The sequence below is a fragment of the Nelumbo lutea genome, chromosome 1 (assembly GCF_056320005.1).
Source record: "Nelumbo lutea isolate HS-2025 chromosome 1, American lotus-T2T, whole genome shotgun sequence".
NCBI lineage: Eukaryota > Viridiplantae > Streptophyta > Magnoliopsida > Proteales > Nelumbonaceae > Nelumbo > Nelumbo lutea.
In genome coordinates, this window is record NC_142684.1 from 157,479,557 (window position 1) to 157,489,666 (window position 10,110).

At 33.2% G+C, this 10,110-nt stretch overlaps 1 protein-coding gene across 1 annotated transcript; it reads left to right on the forward strand.

The window, feature by feature from the left end:
• The first annotated feature begins 1,799 nt into the window (after window positions 1-1,799).
• LOC148878613 (large ribosomal subunit protein uL18-like) lies at window positions 1,800-5,742 on the forward strand. The gene is made up of 9 exons (XM_088957386.1): window positions 1,800-2,032; window positions 2,645-2,717; window positions 2,806-2,897; window positions 3,270-3,396; window positions 3,495-3,574; window positions 3,656-3,772; window positions 4,587-4,721; window positions 4,878-5,044; window positions 5,224-5,742. The coding sequence occupies exons 1-9, from the start codon at window positions 2,030-2,032 to the stop codon at window positions 5,330-5,332; spliced, it is 903 nt and encodes a 300-aa protein (XP_088813512.1). The 5' UTR covers window positions 1,800-2,029; the 3' UTR covers window positions 5,333-5,742.
• The last annotated feature ends 4,368 nt before the right edge of the window (window positions 5,743-10,110 follow it).

Below are 10,110 nucleotides of genomic sequence, written 5' to 3' on the forward strand. Positions count from 1 at the left end.
ATGGATAGCATGAATCTAGATTATGATTATAAGCAAACATGGCCACTGCTCAATCTGTTCCTAGGTCTAGTTTATCTGGTATGAGTTATTGGCTTTTTGGTGGAGGATATGATGATAGGAAAATTGCCGATTCATCTTCATATAACATATAGAGTATACAACAATGTGATTCACATGATAATAGATCAAGTTATCATTCTCAAACTCATTATCAGCAATGCACTTTGGAGCAATATAAATATTTTAGACAAGCATATGTGAATTCTTACTCCACCAGGATGACTTGTAATGAATATTGTTGTTACGTCAGAGATCAGTTTAATGCTGATATAAGTAACTTTCAACTTGCATGTAACACCCTATGGTATTGATGGTCGTCACTTCTGATTCTAGGTACGATAATAAATTGCCAAGTCATGACAATTTTTATATTTTTTATGATTTTTGTTTATTTATTAATTATCTAATTTTAATAATGTTTTATTTAGGTTGAGAATAAACTTCATTACTTTGTTACCATTCATCAGTCTAATGAAAGTATGAATATAATGAAAGTGATCAATATATGCTATAACTTCTAACTTCATCATATGATTCACATGTTCAATTTGTAAATTATAGTAGATTGAAAATTTAAAGTTGAAACTTGGAAGATTGAAACTGAATTAAGTACTTTATTAGATAGTATGTTTTGTTTCCGTATATTGATTATAATATGTGTTTTTTCATAAAAACTATTAAAACATGTTATTTTTATGCATAAATAATCCATTTATATCTTATATTTAATGATATTAACGTTTATTTATGATTTATTGAAATATTTATAGCACTCCATACGTATCTTAATTTTTCGTCCGCATCCATGTGTATTCAAAGTATATTTCAATACATTTCTTAAATTTATCTTCCCGATATACATACCATTTCCGATATTTTGAACCTTGATTACATGCATGGCAAAGTTGGAAAAGATGAAATCCCTGCATTTAAAGAGCATAAGATTAGAAATACCGACCGAAGGGAACAAGAAGAAGAGGAATCTTTGAGAGGGAGAATGGTCATTAATCGATGGAAGAAAATAATGGACAGAAGTCCTCTTTTGTCGAAAAGGTATAGGGGCCAATATTGTGTTAAGTGCGAATGGTAATCGTCACAAACCAGTATAACCGACCGCTGACAACTTTTTGTGATATGATATATTTGTATAATTTTATTTATTATACATATATAATTAGTAGTAGAATATTTAAAATCAATTAATATTCGAATTTGATTCGATTAAATAAATGGTATGTTTTTAATATTTGAATTGGATTAAGTGAAATGTTCGAGTTAAAATTCAATTTGATAATGCTGAATTTCGAATCTTGAATTCAAATTTGGGTGTTCTTATATCATTTACACCCCCTACTTAAGTCCCATCCAAGCCCAATAATATTATATATAATAAAAATATATAATATAATATAATAATGTTAATAGTAAATAATATTATATATTATAATATATAAAATATTATATAATACATAAAAAATTATTAATAATATATAATTAATATAGGAAGAATGACTGTTCAACCATCTCAAAATTCTTAGCCCCTAGAATGAATCATGATTGTGGATGATGCCAAATCCACGATCAGAATGCGATTTATAAGAGGCTACTAATAGACTACGAGGAGCTATAATATATCAATCAGAATTCTCCAATTAATATATTATAATATTTCTGTTCAGGCATCGGCTTGGGCCCAAATTTCGGGCTTTATATATGGGCCGGGCTCGCGCGCCTGGTCATTATTTATTTATTGATAAAAGGCAATGCCCGGGTCCGTAAACAGTTCTTTTGTGTCACCTGTATAGGCTGTATTATCATCTAACCCCGAGAACTTTGACAAACTAATCGTAGCCGTCGATTATCCTCTCCGAAGTCCTTCTAGGGTTTATATTCGTGGCTCGCTCAAAAGCCCTTTTTTCTCTGATCTCTACCGTCGTCACCGCCGGGAGCCGAATCAAGCCTAGCAGCAATGGTAAGAAGCTGGGAACTACAGAACTAGATATCCTTAACCCATTCAACTAGGTAGCTTGTGCCTTTCGAAATGCATTGCTTGTTCTCTCAAATTTTCTCGATCTCATCTACGTTGAATCTCACAATGTTCTAGTGCTATTCTGAATGATACCCCTTTCATGGTATCTGGTTTTTTCAGATCATAGCTTTGGTCATCGGCTTGTTTGATCATATGTAGGATATAAAAGTTTTTAGACGACTAATATATTGGAATTTCTTTTTTAGCTATATAGCTTTGTAACTTTAGGGTTTCCGAATCTCGTCGCTTCTGTTGTATTAAGGCCAAAAATTGTTCATATTTCTGAACCTCAATTGTGTGAGTATTGGCATACTATCCCTCAAAATATTTCTGTGTGTAACTACATTTGCATAATTCATTTGTTTGGAGGGAGGTTGTTTTCCATAGCATCCTCTATAGTCACACGCTTGCTTGTAGAGTTGAACTTAAGGAATCGGCTCTTTCTTTTACTTGTTTTTTGCTTAGTTGCTTTGTTGGTCTCATTTGTGGTTATGGTGGGATAAATTTAATCATTTCTGACTTTTTAGACTTAAAGAATTTATCTGTGCATTATAGGCGGGCTTTGTCAAAGCTCATAAGACAAAGGCGTACTTCAAGCGTTTTCAAGTTAAATACAAAAGAAGGAGAGGTAGGGTGTTTCGATCCCGTGGTTCACTTCATGTCATTTAGAGTTTGTCTAGTTTCTCTCTCATGCATTTGATATCCTTGATATGCAGAGGGAAAGACTGACTACAGGGCGAGGATTCGCCTGATCAACCAGGACAAGAACAAGTACAACACGCCAAAATATCGATTTGTTGTACGATTTGTATCCTTAAAGTTCTTTCTTTTATTATGCATAAGTCACTTTTTTTAGATCTTTTTGGTTATTAAGTCAAGAATGACTCTTATGATGGAATGCCTAATCAAGAAGCTGGATGGTGTGATATATTCTTCCCTTTTGGAGGGATGCAGTTTCCTTGTATGGCTCATCAATTTCACATGGCAATGACAATTGAGAAGCTTTACCACCTTAGTTGGTTTTGATCTCATTGAGATATGGGATTTATGGTAGGTTATTTGTTGTTGATAAGTCATGAGCTTGTATGCCATGTAGAAGGTGTGTCTATAGAGACTATGTGGGTCTATGGTAAACATGGTATCTTGTTATCTATGTTTTCAATCTTAACGCTGCTACTAGACTAACAAAGATATTACTGCACAAGTAATATATGCAAGTATTGCTGGTGATATGGTCCTTGCAGCAGCATATTCTCATGAGTTGCCGCGCTATGGTCTTGAAGTAGGTCTGACTAACTATGCAGCAGGTATGAGGTTCTCTGTGATTGAAAGTATTTCCCCCATTAATTTCTTTATTTAACTTTAGTATGATGTTGGTATTCTAACAATTAATATGATCCCCCAGCCTACTCTACTGGACTTCTCTTGGCTCGCCGAGTACTGAAGATGCTTGAAATGGAAGATGAATATCAAGGCAATGTGGAGGTATTTAACATAATTTATACTCTTGCCTTCCATCTCTTTTCACTGAAGTGATATACTGTGATCTCACATGCTTTCTGTTAGGCAACTGGGGAGGATTACTCTGTAGAACCCACAGAGAGCAGGAGGCCTTTCCGCGCTCTTCTTGATGTTGGCCTTGTTAGAACAACCACTGGAAACCGTGTTTTTGGTGCCCTTAAGGTAAAAAAAGATAGCCAGTTATTGTGTATTAGTATTCTGTTCTTATTTCTTCATTTAGTTGTACATCATGTTCTCAAAAGGACTAGTAGCTACCATATATGTGGTGTGCATTTCAGTTTTTATGTGGGAGGTTTTCTGTCAATCATCGGTTTTATTCAATGCACAAAGGATACTTGTGGAAACTATGAAGAACTTTTCAAAGAATGTATGACCAATGCCTCTAAATATATGAACCTCTAGACTGCCTTTATTATCTAAAGAAAGGGAACATTTGAATTTTTTTTGGGGTTCTTGACCATAGTCTGTCATTTCTGAATAGAATAGTTTTAAGTTTGCAGGCACGGCGGGATGCCAGCAGTGTCTGTGATCATATCAGAATGGCTTATGAAGTTCTCATCCTGTTATCTAAGACTGAAGGTGTCCCCAGCTTCTGCACACTATGTGCTCATATTGTTTTGTAGAATTGGCTTTGTCAAGGGGATTAGGCCATATTTGTGCCATAGTTCCTTTTTTCTTGATAGATTTTTTGCATGTTTTCATTGGGGTGCCTCTGCTAACCATAAATGAAGCTCCATGTGCTTTGAAGCTTTCACGAGAACATTGTCATGGGTAGAGACAAAAATTGTTGTTTGATCGCTTTGTCCTGCCAGCTGAAGTAATTTTAATGTGCCTTGTTTTTATTTCAGAGGGCAATTAATTGCCTTCATTTTCATTTATCTTGGTAGGAAATTGGAACTGAAACCATGTTTAGTGTTTTGATGAATTGATAAACAAATGAAGGATCAATCGATTTCATTTATCTCATTGGTTTCAGGGAGCATTGGATGGTGGACTAGACATTCCGCATAGTGACAAAAGGTTTGCAGGCTTCAAAAAGGAGGACAAGCAGCTGGATCCTGAAGTTCACCACAAATACATATATGGCGGACATGTTGCTTCATACATGATGGTGAGCCCCAGGAACAAAATTTTAGATTTAAAAAGATTACGTGGCACGTCACATCTAGGATTTTTAACTACAGTATTAGGATAAAAAGAATATGATTGAACCCCGGTGTTTGGTAGTTCTGAAGGTATATCTCTGATTTTGCTAATTGATTGACAGACATTGATGGAAGATGAGCCAGAAAAATACCAGTCTCACTTCGGTGAGTACATCAAGAAAGGGGTCGAGCCTGATAACATAGAAGCGTTGTACAGGAAGGTCCATGCAGCTATTCGTGCTGACCCCACCATGAAGTCTGAGAAGCAACCTCCCAAGGAACACAAGAGGTAGGAGAGTCCTCACTTTTGTCTCCCCTTTCCCCCTTATGCCTGATGCATATACTCACACGCACTTGGATTTTCTGTCATACTTTAGAATCAATAGAGCTTAGAGGTTGCTGAAAACAAGGTGATTGAAGTTTCTAATCATATTATTCAGCTTGATAAAGTATTGCTTTGTGTTACAGGTATAATTTGAAGAAACTGACCTACGAGGAAAGGAAGTCTAAGTTGATTGAGAGATTGAATGCTCTCAATTCGACGGCTGGAGCAGATGATGATGAAGACGACGAGTGAAAGTACCCTGAAAAATATAAGAAAAAATTTTGGGTGTTCCTACTACCTTATTGCCATTTCCCCATCAGTTCATTTTGGAACAACATTATTATTTTTTGCACTCTAACAGTATGGAAAAGTTTTAGTTTTTTGAATGCTGGCCCTTTTTGAAACATTGTTATTCACCTGCGTCTTCCTTTGGCTGTTTCCGAAAACGGTGCAATCATTAGGAAAGATCACTCAGTTCCAAAAACAAGACTTTTAACCGTAGTTCGCTTCTCTAACTGGTTTTGCCAAGGAGAATGCAATGTCTGGTTTAAGCAATTTTTTTTTAATAGAATTCGGTTTTATTACTTCAAAGAATTAATGAAGAGCCATCCTTGTACCAGTCTATTTTTCTTTTAATAAATTTTATTTTATTATCAAAGAAATGTTTGCAATTTTTAGTTCTTGCATTTTTATTTTCTGGACTTGGTTTTTAACTTTTTATTTAGAGGTAGAATGTTGTATTTAGGGGGTGTTCTATTTTTTGGATTTTGAGATGGGAAGGTCAATGGGATTTTGTTGCTCTTGATTAGGGAAGTTTATTTTTTTAGGTATTATTTATCGGGGCAAGTGATGTCTATTTCGTAAGTGGGTAAATAATATATTCACTTTGGGGAAAGTTACTAACATTTGAATGGAATAAAAATATTTTTTTTAATAATGAATTTTTATGGCTAAAATGATCATTATTTTATTTCTTTAAAACAAAAGAGCACATACTAAGTAAAAAACTCACCAAGGTAGTGCCCGGTGAAAAAGAATAAGGGAAATAAAGGGTGTCTATTTTCGTTTGGGGCCTTCGGCACGTCACGAGCAGTGACTACTTTCTTTGGGTGGTTTGAAATGGTAAAAGGCTTGGGCCCAATGTTTTTGAACCGTTGTTGACTTGGACGGTTGGACCGTTCGGCCTGGTAATTGTTTAGGCAATTGGTTTTATTTTACCTAAAACCTGAAATCTAGTAAAAAAATGCTGAAAAAGTCAACAAGCCATTGACCCAGGCGATCGAGCCGTTGACCCATTCAACGGTTTTGACCTTTTCTATTTTTTAATTTTTAATTTTGCTGTTAGAGCGAGCCGTCCATTCAAATTGGACGGTCAGATCGTTGACCCAGAAACCAGTGCCTAGAACGGTTCCGTTTTCGGGTCATTTTTTAAAATGTTGCTTGGGCCTATTTGGGTTTTTTTTTTTTTTTTTGAATTTTGAGAGGAGGGAAAGTTGGCCAATGGGAGCCAATTACCCAAAATATCATTTTTTTTTTCAGATTTATGTGGAATTTATGGAAAATTTATTTTTCCTAGGTATCATTTACTTGAGTTAGTAATGCCCATCTCCCAACCGGAGGGAAACTTGTCAACACTTGGATGGGACAAAATTGACTTTTTTAATAATGGATTTTTATGGCTAGAATGGTCATTTTCTTATTTACCTAAGAAATAAAAGAGCATGGATAAATGCACTTACCCAATCAAGTAACTTCTTGAAAATCGAATGGGGCCTTAAACGTACCTTAAAGCGAGGTTTAAAGTATAAAAAAACGTAAGGTGTATTGGAAAGATAACTTTAAGAGACGTATCAGGATACGCTTTGGATATGTATGGATATGGACGAAAAATCAAGATATGCATAAATATGCTAAAAAACTCAAATAAATCCTAAAAATATATATTAATAACAATATTATAAGTTTTATATGATTGTAAGTAAGTTATTCAAAAGTAAAAAAAAAAACTATAATTTACTGGTTTATATAAAATTTGAGATATCGGGATACACTTAGTAATTATTGAAAAATGATAGAATAACTAAAATGTGACAAAAAAAACTAAAATGTATATTGACATACATTAGTTTTAAAATAATCAATATAATTTATCCTAATATTTACAAATATATAAATTTTAATAATTAATTCTAACATTTATTGATAAGCATAAACTAAGAAAAAGAGAATTTACTTAACAATAAAAATTCAGAAACCTATAGCAAGCAAATGGGCGTGGCTTAGTGGTGAACCTCTAGTTGTTAAAGCCTAATGGCTAGGTTTTGAATCTTGTTATTGCTAAGTTTGTAGTTTTATACTAACAAAACGAATTTAATGAGAAAAAGGGTTATTAATTAACGAAATTAATGAGAAGAGAATTCCAATTAGACACTAAAATTGAAATTCAAATTTAAAATCATGCATTAATTTCTCTGTGTTCCGTGTATCGAACTTGTACCGAAACGATACGTATCGGGCCGATATAGTCCGATACGTTGCGAAATTTGGAACCTTGCCTTAAAGTTTTCAAATTAACTTAAACATACCCTATGGCCCTTTTTGTTTGGGGCGAGAGGGGGGGAGCTTTGTTCATTTTCGGTATGTCATTTATTTGGGTAAATGCACTTATCCGGGATACATATTTAGATAAGTGTTCTTTCATTTCTCTAGTAAAGTTATATAGTGACCATTTTATCCGTAAAATGGGCATTATTGAAAGGACAATATTGTCCTATCACATTTTAACAATTTTCTGCATCGATAGGGAAATTAATTTAACCAAGTGTGAGGAGGGTATTATTTACCAAGATAACTGAGCCACCGGAGAATTATTCTTTTTCATAGGACCCACTAATACTCAAACATGGACATGGGTCTCTTTCTTTTCCATAAGACCCACCAACTTACTCTCCCCCATTTATTGGAAAACGAACAGCCCCTACTAGTGAAGTGTGAATTCCACGAAAACAAAACTTTTCCCTAGATAAGTTTTTGGCAACTTACTATTTACCTCATGGGTAAATGTATTTAACTAGGTAACAGTTTCCTAGGTAACACTTATTCCGTTAAATGCATTTATCCAAATAAGTAATTTATCACAAATTAAGTCACCAGGTAAATAACTTAAGGGTCTATTTATTTCATAATCAGAATCGGAATGAGAATTAAAATCCCTCAGAATGGTCTACTCCTATACTTCAATTGGTTTAGGTATGAATCAAAATAGAAATTGAAACTAGTAGAAATGAGATTTCATTCCCAATGGAGGGGGGAGGGAATCTTCAATGCCATTCCACCAAGAATAGCAATAGGATTTTGATTTTAACCAACCAAACAATTGAAATTGGAATGGCCCATTTCAATTATGACTCTGTACCTCTATGTTGGTGAACCAAATGGCTCTAACTTTTTCAAATGGGCTTAAACATACCCTATAAATTGTCCCACTAGATTTAAACATATGCTCTGTTAATGAAAAGTCACATGTCGTTAGCATGTGACATCAAATGATTTGTTTAATATTCAATAATTCCTATTTTTCTCTTTTACATTCTTCAACCTTTGTTTTCCCTCCCTAGGAATTTTGTTTTTGAATTCCACAAGGATTGTCCAAAATCCTAGCTACTGGGACTGTGAGACCCCTTGGCATCCTCTGTGCATGGCTTAATAACTCGGCTTGCTCTTGAAATTACTTGTGTAACCGCATACCTTGGAGACTTTTTTGATTTTGGTATTTCATTACCTATTCTGCGTTGGGGTTGAAAAATGAAATTTTCTTTTGAGTTATGTTGTCAAGGAGATTACAATTGGATAATGCAAAGAACAAAGAAGGAAAATGATTTTGGCATTGTGAGTAGTGTTTTCAACTTGTGGTAGACTCCAACGTGCGAACCATCCTAACCGTTTTCTAGGGGCCATATATAGCTTTGTGCTTGGATGTTCAATTAAGGTGATTTTATTTTTTATTTTGGGCAATTAGTCAACATCTATTTGTCCCAAGGCACCGAAGCCTTGTTAATTTTGCCAAGAAAAATTCTTTTTTTGCTTCAATCTGTAATTTTTAGCATTTTTATAAATAATAAATAAAATTAAACTAACAAATATAAATTAAATATAAAATAGCGGGCATATTATATGTAGAATATAATTATGTAGTATATAGATAAAATGCGTTTATACGTATATAGACAAGTATACATGTATTGTATATATACACATATATTATATTGGTCGATGTGACATGGTTTAACCTGTTCAACTTGAATGGTTGAACCGGTGACTCATATCCTGAAGGCAAAAACAGTTTGGCTCCAAGATGGGTTTTAACATATTGTTCATGGGTGAGTTATCTTCGCCATTGAAAGAAGATCCATAGTTGCATTTTCTTTGATGGAAATTAGTGTGTCTAAGTTTATAAAGTGCATCATGATTAGGAATGGTGTTGTTGGTAAAGCATGCACGCTTATTATTATAACATACTAGCTGTGCGATGCACAAGCTGGTGTTTAAGTATAAATTTTATGCCATCTCTTGTGGAATTTTTTTTTAAACCTTCGATGACTAACAATCACTTTTTCAAAATAACACAATTGATTTTGAAATTCAAAAATAATTTCAGAAATGTATTCTAATTTAACATTTTTTTTTCAAAAATAAATTTATTATATTTTAATAATTTATTCTAATAAATTAAAATTTAATAATGTTATTAGACTAAATAAAATTGTTCATAGTTTATTAATTATCACACAAATAATTTTTCTGAAAATAAATTAATTCTAATTTAATGAATTTTTAAAAATATCTTATTAATTTATTATAATGTAATAAATATCATACATAAATAATTTTCTGAAATAATTTATTCTAATTTAATGATATTGTGAAAAATACATTTATCTAATTTAACATTTTATTCCAATAAACTAAAATTTAATAATGTTACCAGAGTAAATAAAATTTAATAATTCTAATATTTACTAATTATCATA

Excerpts from the sequence above, each read along its gene's own strand:
- LOC148878613 (XM_088957386.1), top strand. Across the intron at positions 2,718-2,805 it reads TAAATACAAAAGAAGGAGAG|AGGGAAAGACTGACTACAGG; the intron begins GTAGGGTGTTTC and ends CTTGATATGCAG. Across the intron at positions 5,045-5,223 it reads CCTCCCAAGGAACACAAGAG|GTATAATTTGAAGAAACTGA; the intron begins GTAGGAGAGTCC and ends TTTGTGTTACAG.